Source organism: Callorhinus ursinus, unplaced genomic scaffold, assembly GCF_003265705.2.
Source record: "Callorhinus ursinus isolate GAN/ISIS: 27379988/994484 unplaced genomic scaffold, GSC_fseal_2.0 scaffold12, whole genome shotgun sequence".
Lineage (NCBI taxonomy): Eukaryota > Metazoa > Chordata > Mammalia > Carnivora > Otariidae > Callorhinus > Callorhinus ursinus.
Window position 1 is genome coordinate 62893306 of NW_027397074.1, and position 14896 is coordinate 62908201.

Below are 14896 nucleotides of genomic sequence, written 5' to 3' on the forward strand. Positions count from 1 at the left end.
TTTCTGCTCCAGTCGGGTTGCACTTGTGCTCAAATGCAGACTCTCAGTTGGGTAGTTTCTCTATCATGAGCCCTGTGGCCCTCAGCCCTCCCCTCATTCATAGTCTGCTGTGCTCTCGCCACTTTCCAGGATGTGGGACTTCGCTCAGGCCGCTCTGAAACCTGACTCCACATCCATTCATCCCCCTCCCACACCACCTGCTCTCTCTTGAAGGCATTCTTGTGTTCTCTCGATTATCTGTGTCCTCTTATCAAAGGTTTATGTGATCACAGCAGAGGGTTGATCGTCACTATGCACGTCATTGCTTTTGGATTTTTTTTTTTTGCTTGTGACATTAAGGTTACAAATAAACTATATAATTTTATACTACTCATACTTACATCATCAGTGAATTCCTTGAACAAATATTTTGGGGCCCCTACCACTGCTCTTTGCACTGAGGACTAACACTGCGTTTAGACAAAGCCCCTTGCCTTCGTGGGGCTTATATTCTGATGAGGGCAACTAAAACCATGTAAGACAAATATAAAAGTAAAGAATTTCAGAAAGTGGTAAGTGACACAAAGCTGACAAAAGGGACAATAATAGTGACTTGGTAGGATGAGCTAGTAATTTTAGCAACGTGGTCAGGGAAGGACTGTCACAGGAAGTGGCATTTGAGCCAGTGCAAAAATGATGGGAAGGAGACAGGTGGCCAGAAGGAATGTCAAGAGCGAAAGCCCCAAGTTGAACTGACGGGGCCTCTTGGAAGGAGGAACAGAAGACCAGCGTGGGCCTGAGCCTAGTAGTAGGGGATCCTAGGAGAAGACACCCCTGATGTAGGTGGGGGACCAGGTCATGGAGGGTCTTATAGCCCCTGCTGAAGTAATTGAATATCATTCTAATTCCACGGGGAGGCCACTGAAGAATTTTATGCAGGGAACTGATTACTGAAGGAATTTTATAATTGAGGTGTGTCCTATAAGAACAAATGTTATGTTAAAGCTCATTAGAATAAGTATCTTGTAGCTTGAATCCTAAATGGAAAATGAGATTGGCATTTTTACCCAAACAGATATTTTTATTTAAGCCTAACCACTCATGAATAATATTTCAAATAAATTAAATGACCCACATCAAAGAGTGTCATTAGCGGTTTTAATTATCTAAATTTTTTTAATTAAGTATGGTTTGCATTAGTTTAAAGCAGCAGTTGGTTCTTTGCTCTTCTCAATAGTTTATGGTGTGCTCTTACCAGATGTTACTCTTATTATCTGAATGAAAATGGATTCAGGTGACATTGTAGGTCATAGCTGTCGTTGATTCCAAATATATTCATTCTCAAAACCCTCATCAACAAGACTAGCATCTGTTGGAAAGAAAATCACGCCTGGTCTTGGTTATATGCTCATTATTTCCTCACTTCGTTCTGTCATTACTGCATTATCATACTCAGTATGTCTTCCTTTTTCATCAAAATATTACCACTGTGGAATTACATTTCTACATAGTCATAGCTACCTTTTGCTAGCATATGCTGAAGATGCTCAGAAAGGTATGGTCACTTAAATATTGAGTGAAAAGAGCTTTGGACATGATTTTTTCCACTCCGGTCCAGGCCGAGGTGGCAGGACACACTGGTATATGACAACAGTGCGAGAGTAACTAGGGCATTGAAGTGTCCTTATCGTGGCAAAATCCTGTTGGGTACCAATCAGCTACAACTTCAAATGCCATCTCTGTTTTCAGCGTGTCCGATATCTCCTCACTCGGACGCATCTGGCACATGTAGAACTGAGATCCATTTGGAGGCCATAAAATTCTTTAATACTTCATGTTTTATAAAATAGATATAGCTTTCCATTTATGTTTTAATTCTGGAGATTTCTGTCATAATTTGCAAGCAGCTCAGAAGTCGTCTTATGGCAGCTAGTAAATAAATTGCTTTCTTTTCTTTCCAGGAAATGCTTCCAGACTGCACACTTTTATTTAGAGGACAGTACATCCCCTCGAGTAATATCCACACCTCCAACACCTGTCTTTCCAATTTCAGGTAATAGCTTAAGGTGTGACCAGGAGTAGCCGGTAGATGTTGAGTGAAAAGCATAATGTGGGAAGGTTTGTCCTTACTGGAGTACTTTGCAAATGGCTCTAATGGAGAGTTGCCCAAAATATTTATTACTGCCTTGTATCAGGCACCAAGGTTTCTATCTTATTCTCATTAATTTTGAACATTCTTAACCACATGGATGATATGGCAAAATAACTCATAATATTCAGGTATAGTCTGTTAACATAACATAGCAATAAAATATTATTTAAGAATAAGACTGACCTTCAGCTATTTCCAGTACTTTAATGGAAACCTGAACACAGAAGTCAGACTAAACCAAGGCAGTAGGGCTGGATAGGACAAAATAACAAAGAGAAGCATAATGCTTAGTTTCTTTCTGATCATCTGAATTTATGTGAGAAAAGCTTCCTTAACTACGGTAGGGGAAAAAAAAAACTATAAAATGGTGGGAGTAGAAGAAAAACATGAGCACACAAAGAATGTGTAATTGCCTGAAATACTTAAAGTCACAATGTCAAACAGTTTGAATACTGTCTATTTTTAGCAGAACTTACCTGGTTAACAATATTCAAGAATTAGCCGGGGTCATTTTGACTGAGACATCCATTGACCCTCGAGTTCACACTGTAAGATCACAGACACTTACTTGATTAACATTTTATAACATTTCAGAATGAAAAGTGGTAACAAAAAAGGAATTGCCCAGAAATATGTGAACCATGGAAGAAGCTCTGGAGGATAGAGGATAAAAAAGACACAGAGAACCACCGAACCAGGGAAAACAGAAGGAAAAATTCGTCAGTGTGGTTCTTTTACAGAGGCCTCTTTTTAAATTAACTGATACTCTATATGTTATTGTTAGAGGCCCAAATTCCACAAGGTGTTATCTCCTCAAATCTCATGATTTAAAAAACACTAAAAAAAAAAAAAAGAGAGAGAGAGAGAAGCATTTTCTGTGTAATTTTCAGGGGGCATAGGAATTAAAAGTGTTTGGCTTTTTCCTCTTTTATCCACTCTGAGTCTTTAGCCACCACCTACTTCTGTTTTTCTAGATAATTTTAAGATTCTGTACCTTTATTTAAGTACAGCACACTTTCTCATTAACATATTCAGAATTCTGAGATTGGCAGTTCTCAGGTGTCTGTTACATTTTGATTCCCTTCCCTTTCATACCTCATGTACAGACGCACTCAGCATGGGTGAGCAAATTAACAAGTCCCATATCATTTATTATTATTTTTTATTGTTAGAAAATTTTAATGGCCTATCCTTATAATAAAAACATACAAAACCTTAAAGGCAGAACAAAATCAGTTAAATAATCCCAAATCAGGACATTGTCCAGGAACTCCAGAATCCCCTGTTCTACTTCTCAGAAGAGTTGTGATCAAGGGCATTTCCTCATTTCACCTGCGCTCCAGATCACCCAGATACCTGCCTTTTCGTGTAGAATCGGAAATTAAAGAGATATGTTAGTCTCACTTACTTGCAGACCAGTTCGTGAAAGAAATATCCAAAACACATGACTGTAAATAAAAAGTAGTCAGTTTGGTTGTGAAAAGAGGTTAGCTGTGCAGGATAACATCTGTGGGTTTGAAGGACCCTTATGGGAAGAGCTAATGGTTTAGATGTGACAAGTTATTTCTGTTTTCTTGTCTAATTATAAAAGCTACTTCCAGGCAAGATCCTTCTGCAGATGTGAAGGCAGAATTACACCTTTGTCTAGTGTTTCTCAAGCTTAACTGGCTAATTCAATTTTAGTATTCAGGTACACTCATCTAAGAGAGAGAACAGATGGATTCTACTTTTTTAAAAAATCAACAAATTCTTGGTAACTGAAGCTTAAAAATATTAAATGGCCTAGATGCTGAACATCTGTTGATGTAAATAAGTGTTTCTAGTGAAATGTGTTTGATGTTTCCTTGTCAGAGAAATCACTTGTGAAATTGCATACTGTGAACTAGTAATATGTTTAATCTAAGAAAGTCTTTCCAGATGGGGGGAAGAAAAAACAGAGCCAGTTAAAATAATTTGGCCCCTTCACAATTAATTAACAGATCCAATGACTTTGTTTACATAGCATATTTTCAAGTTAGAGTTCTTGAAATTTTACATATTAAAAGTCCCAAAGGTTTTTGACATTATCCTTAATGAATAGTCTGCATATCAATGTTTTCTATTATTTATAGAGAGAAGGAAAAAATGTTTTCAAATGTAAATATCTGACTAACCGTAAAACATTAAGCTATGTAATTTTATAAAACTGAAATTACACTATATATGATATTTAGTTCATGGTAAAATTGAAAATATTTCTGCATTTTTTTTTAAAGATTATTTATTTGAGAGAGAGAGAGAGAGCACGAGAGGGGGGAGGGTCAGAGGGAGAAGCAGACTCCCCACCGAGCGGGGAGCCCGATGCGGGACTCGATCCTGGGACTCCAGGATCATGACCTGAGCCGAAGGCAGCCACCCAACCAACTGAGCCACCAGGGCACCCTCCCTCTGCATTTTTTTTTACCCAGAAATCACATTCATGTGAAATGTGTTAGTGTAAATGCAACTCCTACTCGTGTTAAAGAAAGTTACCCATAAAAAGATGCAGTCCGTTGATAAGACGTGAGGCTTTGGTGGTATTCATTATTTAACTTTAAATATTAATTCTTGTTTCTCTAGAGCATGAACAGAAAAGAGATTCATGATCAAATCAGAATTATAAAATGCAAGTTATGATTGATAGTAAATTTGGAGAAAATTGATAATTGTTGCTTAGTGTCTCATTGGAAGCTGCAATTCCCTCGGGGTTGTAGGAATAATTGAACTTTGAAGTTGTTTGAGAAGAAGGCACTTTATAAATCTTTATAAGTGAGAGGCATATTCCTTTCTGTTGAATTATCCTTTCCGAACTAATTTTCTTTTTATTTACTTAGATGATGTTGGAGCAATTCCAATAAAGCACTTTCCAAAGCATGTTGCAGACTTACATGCAAGTAATGGGTTTACTGAAGAATTTGAGGTATGATTTTAATGTGCCTATTTTAAATAATATGGAAAATAGTAAATTTAAAAGATTCAACAGTAGGCTATTTCTTGGCCTAAAGACACTGAAACCATTTTCACTTCTAGGAAGAATATTAGCTCTGTAATCACTTAAGTGTTTAGATGTGTTATGGTTACCATATAATTTAGAAAATTGGTTTTCCATTTTAAAAGCCACATTGTCCTTATAGGAAAAAACGTTGTTAATTTTCTCCCATAAAGTACAGAATTCCAGTATTCTTCTTTTAATCTGAATTAGTGCCACCGAGTCCTTTTAATTTTCTAAATTATATAAATTATACTAAACTACTAAATTTCATGATTTTCAACCAAAGTACGTATACACTCTTACTTGTTAAGTATTACATCAGTGTAAATGCAGAAGCATTTATTATACAAGGTCTAATAAATATTATGCGAGGTAAAATCCTATCTTCTCCTCAAGAAAATATGCGTTTCTAAAAAACATTTGAACTGCACAATCAGTAAAAATTTTTCTAGTAATATTCCATAAAATAATCTTAATATAGTAATATAATAATAATTCCATAAAATAATAAAGTTAGAAGAGGCAGAGAAATCTGCTGCAAATTTACCATGGCCCACTAAACTATCAGTTAAGCACACTTAAGTCCAGAGTTAACAATGACAACCACAAAAAAATAAAGTTACCGTTATTGAGCACTCCCTAATATGCTGTTCGTTGCACTAAATGCTTCTACATTCAATCTTCATCCAACTCTGGAAGTTATTTGATTTTTATCTCTATTCATATACTGATAAAGTCCACTTCCATAGAAGTCAGTTAACAACTCATAAATGGTAGAGCTGGGACACTTATCTCGATGAGCGTTGAGTGATGTATAGAATTATTGAATCATTATACTCTACACTACAACTAATATAACACTGCATGTTAATTATACATCAATTTAAATAAATAACTAATTAATTTTAAAAAAATAGCAGGGCTGGGATTCAAACCTGGGTCTGTGATTTTCAAACACAATACTTTCCATTCCAGCAAGCGAGAGATCTTTAGCCTCCCCTCTAGCCCCTCCCCTCTAGGAAACATCACTTTGCTTTTCTGTCTCCACCCTCAATCCAGAAGTGCTCTATGGATCTCCCTCTTTGAAACACATTGAGCACTGATCCTGATCAGAGGGTGTCCCACTCTCCCCCTTGCACCCAGCATCTGCTTCCCAGGAGTCACATCAGCCAAGATATGTTTAGGGAAGGAAAATGCCATAAATTAGAAAGCTTTAAGAAATCAAAAGAAATAGAAGTGAAATGTGATACATTTGCACTAAATTAAAAATAATAGAAGCCAATTCATTTAATCTTAAAAGAAATCTGAGTCATTGAAATAGAAAGCAACAAGAGGTAATGACTAAGTGGAATAATATAAAGAATTACGTATTTAAAACATCAAATTATTTTCTCTTACCATAATAGAGATTAGAGGGTAGGTGGTGCCGTGTTAACTCACAGAAACTATTAGGCTCACATCAAACAAAATCGTGATTGAAAGAGGGAGAGTGTGTCAAGGATGGGTCTCATTTTCCAAATGTTAAAAGCCAGAAGGAAAAATAGACAATTTATAATAAAAGTTGCTGATAGCACATGCACAAAGGCAGAATCATAGTTTTAACAACTATAAAATCATTTTCAATATTATTAAGCAGCTCATAATTAAATTAATAAAATAACCTCACATTTTTACTTAAAAGTGTATTCTTAATTCCATTGCTTTTAACTCACAGTCTGATTCAAGAAAACGTTTCATTAACTTAATAATTAGCTTAATAATTGATAATGCTATGCCTTTTAAGTGGTTCATAATATTAAATTGTGTTTAAATCTAGAGTCAGAATGGCTTACTGCACAAGAGGCCTTAAAACCTTATCTATAGGGAGGCTGGGCCATTTGCTGATGAGTCAGATTCATATTTGGGTTATATACTTTCTCAAAAATTATAAAGCTTTCATGTTATTACCTTAATACTAAATAATTGTGAGTTTCTACCTAATGTATTTAGATGGAAAAACATCTCTAAAAAGGATTTTAATTCATTTTAAAAGATAATTGGCAGAAATAATTTCTCTGTACCCAACAAGGTTTAAATTAAAAAGAGGTCTACTAATTAAATATGTTGAAAGTAATGCTATCTAAATTTTGTTTCAAAACAATATAGTATATGTGATAAATAAATTTAGAAGAATTTTTAATGTTCTGATAGCCCTAAGTCTGTTACAAACCACCTAATAGGAAGCTGTTTGTCTTTAAAATTACTCCAAGTAAATAAAAAATGTGTCACTAATTCAGAGTTTCAAATAGTGCTATAGTGGTCAAATAAAATTACATTCGGATATTAGCAAATCTGACTAATGCAACAAAATGTGTCATCAAATATATGGTTTTTCTCATCTGCATTTTTTATATTCATATTATTATACCACTGTCCCCTTTTAAAAGTGTTATTTTTTTCCTTTTACATAATTTTAAGGTTCCAAATTGTTAGAAGTTTTTATTTGCATGCAACTGTTTGAAACATTCTGTTTTGTTACTATTTGACGAATGTATTTATTGCATGATCATAGTTTTCCATTGTAAACCTAATATGAACGCTTTTTTTTCTCATTTGTCGTGTGCTGTGGAATTTGATTTCTTTACTTTTTTGGCATTCATTCCCTCATTAGACACTGAAAGAGTTTTACCAGGTAAGGCATTATTTCACTGCATTTTCTCTTAGCCAAGAAATAGTTATAACATGTAAAAACAATTTTTGGGGGATAGACTAATTTGTTTGTGTTGTCATCTATGTTATATTTTTAAGGCACTTTGTTTGGAAGGATAGGTGTTCAAATGTGGTCCATACATTTCTTTACAGGAAGTGCAGAGCTGTACTGTTGATTTAGGTATTACAGCAGACAGCTCCAATCACCCGGACAATAAGCACAAGAACCGGTACATAAATATCGTTGCCTGTGAGTATATCCTTAACTCAGCCCTGGCTCTGTTAGCACTGTCATTCCTGGGCTCTTCTGTGTTGTCCTCACGTCTGACAGCAGACCTCAGTATCGTTGTGTCAGGACCTTGGTATCAGGGAATAAGGCTTGTGTTAGCTAGTACATGGCATTATATTCCTCTAACTGAAATACAGCCTGTAATTAACGATAGGTCTCCTTTAAACAAAACAAACTCAAATTGTCACCGAGGCCCTTCTTCAAGCCCCATGGACTATAAATCTGTTCTTATGGTTTCCCTCATTATTTATATCCCCTGGTCCTATTTTCATTTGAGATCTATTTGCTTCTATGTGAATTTACGAACCAAATAGATTTTCTTTAGACTTTATTTTTCCTTCTAGCCTTTTCTTCTCTTTCTTGCCATTCTTCCTGGGGTCTTATAAAGGGCGAGTTGGATTATTTTTTATTCCTTCTTTCCCTTTATTTTCTTAGCTGTTTTTTTTTTCAATGAGCAGCTGTCTCTTTTGTCTAATGCAAATGTATCTGTTTTTTCCCTATGAAATTACCATCTTTCTTCCATTTTCTTAGAGCATCTCATGTTTACATATGTTCCCTCTTACTTTCCTTTACATTCCCCTCCATCTCTAGAAATCCATCTACAACCCCTCCCCCAAAACTTACACTCCTCTCCTTCCTTACATATTCAGTGGGCCTCCCTGGATCCTATGAACACAGTATTACCAGCTTGGTTATTTAAGTTCTGGTTCCATCCTGGAAGCCAATGAAAATGAAACTGCACTTCTTTTTTTTTTAAGTTTTTATGTACATTCCAGTTAGTTAATATACAGTGTGGTATTGGTTTCAGATGTATAATACAATATAGTGATTCAACACTTCCACACAACACCCGGTGCTCATCACAAGTGCCCTCCTTAATCCCCATCACCCATTTAACCCATCTCCCCCTCACCTTCTGTCTGGTACCATCAGTGTGTTTCCTATAGTTAAGAGTCTGTTCCTTGGTTTGTCTCTCTCTCTCTCTGTCTTTTCTTCCCTTTGCTCATTTGTTTTCTTTCTTATATTCCACATACGAGTGAGGTCGTATGTATTTGTCCTTCTCTGACTGACTTATTTTACTTAGTATAATACTTTTAGCTTCATCTATGTTGTTGCAAACGACAAGACCTCATTTGTTTCCATGGCTGAGTAATATTCCATTGTGTGTTATGTATGTATGTATGTATATACCATTTTTTTCTTTATCCATTCATCAGTCCATGAACGCTTGGGCTGTTTCCATAATTTGGCTATTGTCGATAATGCTGCTGTAAACATCAGGGTGCATGTATCCCTTTGAATTGGTATTTTTGTATTCCTTGGGTAAATAAATACCTAGTAGTACAATTGCTGGATCATAGGGTAGTTCTATTTTTAACTTTTTGAGGAAACTCCATACTATTTTCCACAGTGGCTGCACCAGTTTGCATTCCCCCCAACAGTGCAAGAGGGTTCCCCTTTCTCCACATCCTCACCGACACCTGTTGTTTCTTGTGTTGTTGATCTTAACCATTCTGACAATGTGAGGTGAAATCTCATTGTAGTTTTGATTTGCCTTTCCCTGGTGATCAGTGACATTGAGCATCTTTTCATGTGTCTGTTGGCCATCGGTGTGTCTTCTTTGGAAAAATGTCTGTTCACATCTTCTGCCCGTTTTTATTTGGATTATTTGGGGGTTTTTTGGTGTTGGTTGTAGTTCTTTATATATTTTGGATACTAACCATTTTATTATCACTTTTTCTTAAATAGTTTGGATAGATGCTACTTCCTTTCCACAGGGCTGACACAAATTTTTATTAGAAAGGTTCAGTAGGACATTCTGCTTCATGTTGGTCTTCCTCACCTGAAGCAACTCTCCTGGCTGCACATCAAAATTCAGCTGCTGCTTGGACAGGGTGAAGTTGTTAAACTATTCCCGCTACAAGCCAAACAGAAAACACCTACCAAGTAATTAAGAAGGGGATGGAGATTAACATTTGTTGTACACCTTCTCTGTGCCTGGTTCTGTAAATACATGATTTCATTTAATCCCTGAAATGATCTGGCACATAGATATAATAGTCCTATTGTAGAAATGAAGAAAACAACCCAGCAAATTTACACAAAAAAATAGGTCAGCCTGGCATCAGACCCATCTTTTTGTTGCCATATGTCTGTTTCTGCATCCATTCCCTGCTCTTTGAGCTGCTGTTGTCCCAGAAGCTGTAATATCTCAAGATGTCTCTCCAGTTGTCCTGGTTTGGACTGTATTCACTTCTTCTTCTTCTTCTTTTTTTTTTTTTTTGTATTCACGTTTTCATCCTTGAAAAGAATAAATAAATCCTGCCCCGTGAAACTACCAATTTTCCTTCTAGTAACACTTCCCTTTCTTAATGTGTCGTTCTTCCAAATATATATAATTTCTCTGTAGAACTGAAATTGATCTCAAAGTCCCCATTTCAGAGTGTTTTCATTGCTGCAGTACACCATGTCTGAGTTAGCGTCGTTTTCACCCCCTTTAAATAGTGCCAAACCCTCGCCCTGTTCTCGGGCAGCCGTTCTCCTCCCTCACTGTGCTCCTTGAGGTTGTACCCATGAACGAGCTGTTGGCTAGAACCATTCACAGAAAATCCCTAGGTCCCTTCTACTTCCCTCTCTACTTTCTCCTCCTCCACCAGCCTCTTATTCAAGAATGCATACTCTGCCATCCTTCTTTAGCTTTCTGAGACACCCCCCTCCGACCCCCTCCTCTACCTTTCAGTGGCTCTCCACTGTTCACAGCCCCAAGATCCATCCTTAGAAACCCATCTAAGACACCAGTGTCACCTTCCAATCTTTATGAAAATTCTTATTATCATCCCAAACCAACACAGTCTCTGCCTTCAAGTCCCCCCTCATACTCTGCACCTCCCTTGACACCTGAGCATTCCTTTCTGTATATAAGTCCGTGCTCATCATCTGCATTAGACAACTTGCTGAAGGCAGGAGCTCTTGTTATATTTATCTTTGTCATCTCTGTATCCCCATAAAGCCTACTAAATGTGAATTATATTTGCACTTATTTTAATTGTATTTGATGTATCATTATGTAAATATAAATGACCTTTGTGCTGAAAAGTGGTCCATGCTACAGTGAAATATTTTCTTTTTCTTTATTACAGATGATCATAGTAGGGTTAAGCTTGCACAACTTGCTGAGAAAGATGGCAAACTGACTGATTACATCAATGCCAATTATGTTGATGTAAGCATGCTTCAATTGAAACATTTATGAAATTATATTAGACTATGAATTTATTCTACCACTGTGCTGTACTTATATAGTGCTTAATACATGTTATATGATAGATAATAAAAAGTACAAATCAGCAGTCGGACATCCCATGGCTAAAGGATTTCATATTGAAAAACACTCAAGTCCTTGTACTTGGTTTCTCTCCTGGGTGAGAGAGGTGATTTAGGTTGAAAATGAATGTTCAAGGTAGAATGTTTATATGCATTTGGATAGGTTTATAACTCTTTAAGTGTGAGGGACAGGACTCCCGTTTATTTTGAATGTCCCACAGTTCCCAGCCCAATATTGTATGGATAGGACATGATCAATAAATCCTGACGGAGAGGTTCCCAAGGCAGTCCTGTGGCTACAAGGCAAACATGTGATTACTAAACCAGTTATTGGCCTTATAATCTTGGCACTTCTCAGGATACCCAGCCATGTGGGACTATTAGAGATCTCCAGGGACCACTGACTAATTGACTGGTTTTTCACTGTGGTCAGTTGAATGTCAGTGGAGCTCAGTTCTTTTCCTGACACTGACCTCGCAGTCTAGCTGCCTTCAGGTTTAGGCCATGTGGAACAGTTAATTCGGAGAAGTGAGCACCACTTATAAATATACAGTGAATTTGGTATAGGCAGCCACTTCATGCTTCCAGAGGAGTTGTATGTCACATCCAACATGGGCTTTTTTCACGGGCTTTGGAGTTAGAATTGGTTTTGAATCCCATCTCTGTCCCTGGGTGGCCAGGAAAGCTTGGAAAGCCACTAAACTCCCCTGAGCTTCTCCCCATCTCCAGATCAAGGATGATGCTTCCATTTTGCAAGGATTCGGGCAAATGTTCGCAAAGCATCCTGGGTAACAGTGGGTGCTCAGGGAAGGAGAGCTAGCAGTGATTAGCGCTGCTCAGTATCACCAAGGAGAGGGGATTTCCCAACTGTTGTAAACAGCTGAGCCCCAATGCCTCAAAGACATTTCAGAGCAGCACAATTAAAGACCAGCATAGTAAATAGACTTAGATTAAATGTACTTGGACTAAGGGTGCAGGAAATAGTGTCTGTATCAAAGCAAAGAGAACTTTTTTTTTTTTTTTACAAAGATCATAGTTAAAGAATTGCTGTCTTTGCTAGTACTATCAAGTTTCTCCACCATTGCAGGATTATTTTTATGGTTTTTCTTTTACAGAAAAAAAATGCACTGACCTTAAAAACGTACATATTGAACAGTAAAAATAGCATAGAATCAGTAATGTAGGAAAAAATATTTGTCATTTGTTTCTTTAGGGCTACAACAGACCAAAAGCTTACATTGCTGCCCAAGGCCCACTGAAATCCACAGCTGAAGATTTCTGGAGAATGATATGGGAGCATAACGTAGAAGTTATCGTCATGATAACAAACCTTGTGGAGAAAGGAAGGGTATGTAGGTAATCCATTATCTCATCCCCCATCTAATAATCAGAAGTGCTTTGAGCTGCTTTTAATAGAGTCAACATCAGGAAGCAGCAGAAGTTAAGAAGGTTAATCAGGATTCCTTTCTAGTAAGTATGACAGCTAAAAGGAAACTTAACATTGTAGGTCAGAATTTCACTACAAATCAAGCTATCTGCTATATAATTTTTAAAAATATTTATTTATTCTGAGAAAAAGAGAGAGAGTGAGCAGGGGGAGGGTCAGAGGGAGAGAGAGAGAATCCTCAAGCAGACTCCCCACTGACCATGGAGCGAGAAGCAGGGCCTGATCCCAGGTCCCTGCCATCATGACCTGAGCCAAAATCGAGTCGGAACAGTTAACTGACTGAGCCACGCAGGTGCCCCCAAGCTGTCTGCTATTTAAATGCATTCTTCATACAGTGAGAAAAAGTAATGAGCCCCTTTGCAATGGGGCTCATTGCAAAGCAGTACAGAGTGAAATCGATTTTAATTCACTGGAGCTGGATTCTAGTCCTGCTTTGTAGTGACTCAGTACATCTGGCCTCCCTTTCTTCATCTGAAAGGGGAAGTTTGGACCAGATCCTTTCAAGTCTTTCAGCTCTGTAATTCTATCCCTGGTCTCCTCTAAAAACTACTCCCAATCACATAGAAAGAAAGAAAATGTTTGGAAGAATGAGGGAGTTCATTCCTGCCCCAGTGTTAGACCTCTGCTGATTTCAGGGAGAACTTTTATATCGAGCCTTTGAAATATGGAAATAGCATCTTTACTTTCTCTTTTGCAGAGAAAATGTGACCAGTACTGGCCTGCTGATGGTAGTGAAGAGTACGGGAACTTCCTGGTCACTCAGAAGAGTGTTCAAATGCTTGCTTATTATACTGTGAGGAGTTTTACTTTAAGAAACACAAAGATAAAAAAGGTGAGTCCACAAATGAAGGATATCATCAATTGAGTAATACATCTGGTCTTTTTTTAAGTGAGTGGGTGATACAACCAAAGCAGGCTGAAAAGATACAGAATTAAAGGCATTGAGAGTTCTTACCACAACCATGCCTCATTCCCAAATGCTTCTGCTAAGTCTCCGACTGTCAGTGCTGGCTTAGGAGCCAGATTGGTCTTGGTGCCATCCGCATGGTAGATGTGATGCTCAAATGAAAGTTCCTGCCCCATGTGATAACTGAGCATCCAACTAAAAATAGTGGAGATCGAAATAAGGAAGGAAAAAAAAAACAATGATGTATAAATCAGGGTTCTCCAGAGAAACATTATGTGTGTGATTGAGATTGAGAGAGAGAGAGAGGTTTTTTTTTTAATTTTAGTTATTTTATTTGAGAGGGAGAGAGAATGTGTGTGTGAGTGGCAGGAGGGGAAGAGGGAGAAAATCCCAAGCAGACTCTGCTGAGCGTGGAGCTGGGCTCGACATGGGGCTCGATCCCACGACCTTCACATCATGACCTGAGCCAAAACCAAGAGTCGGACACTCAACTGACTGAGCCACCCAGGACCCCGAGAGAGAGAGATTTTTAAGGAATTGACTTCATGCCAGAAATACAGGCAAGGTTTTTATGTTTTAATCACAAGGAGAATTCCTTCTTCTTCAAGAAACCTCAGTCTTTAGTCTTAAGGGCTTCAGTTAATTGGATAAGGTTTACCCACATCACAGAGTATGATCTGCTTTACTCAAAATCTATTAATTTAAGTGTTAATCACACTAAGAAAATACCTTGACAAGGACGGGCACATGGCTGGCTCAGTCAGTAGAGTACACGACTCTTGATCTCAAGGGTTGTGAGTTTGAACCCCACGTTGGGTGTAGACATGTTTGTGTAAAGGCTTTCACATTAATTGGAAAAAATAAAAAATAAAAATAAAATCTTAATTGGGTATTAAAGAGGGCATGTATTGAATGGAGCACTGGGTGTTATACACAATGAATCATGGAACACTACAGCAAAAAATAAATAAATAAGTAACAAAAACAAAAAACAAAAATTGAATCTTAAAAAAAAAAATCTTGACAGGAACATCTGGTATGACTGGTATTTGACCCAACTACCAACCACTGTAGCTTAATCAAATTAACACATAAAATTA

At 37.3% G+C, this 14896-nt stretch overlaps 1 protein-coding gene across 5 annotated transcripts in view; it reads left to right on the forward strand.

The window, feature by feature from the left end:
• Positions 1-14896, forward strand: part of PTPRZ1 (protein tyrosine phosphatase receptor type Z1) — a 170189-nt gene that overhangs the window by 136981 nt on the left and 18312 nt on the right. For 3 of the 5 annotated variants that reach the window (XM_025865777.2, XM_073899129.1, XM_073899128.1), the window contains exons 14-20: positions 1941-2032; positions 4984-5069; positions 7792-7812; positions 7983-8079; positions 11259-11341; positions 12656-12790; positions 13587-13721. In XM_025865777.2, coding sequence (XP_025721562.2) covers positions 1941-2032; positions 4984-5069; positions 7792-7812; positions 7983-8079; positions 11259-11341; positions 12656-12790; positions 13587-13721 — 649 coding nt within the window. The remainder of the gene's footprint in view (positions 1-1940; positions 2033-4983; positions 5070-7791; positions 7813-7982; positions 8080-11258; positions 11342-12655; positions 12791-13586; positions 13722-14896) is intronic. The other 2 variants (XM_073899127.1, XM_073899130.1) reach the window with 1 other exon arrangement.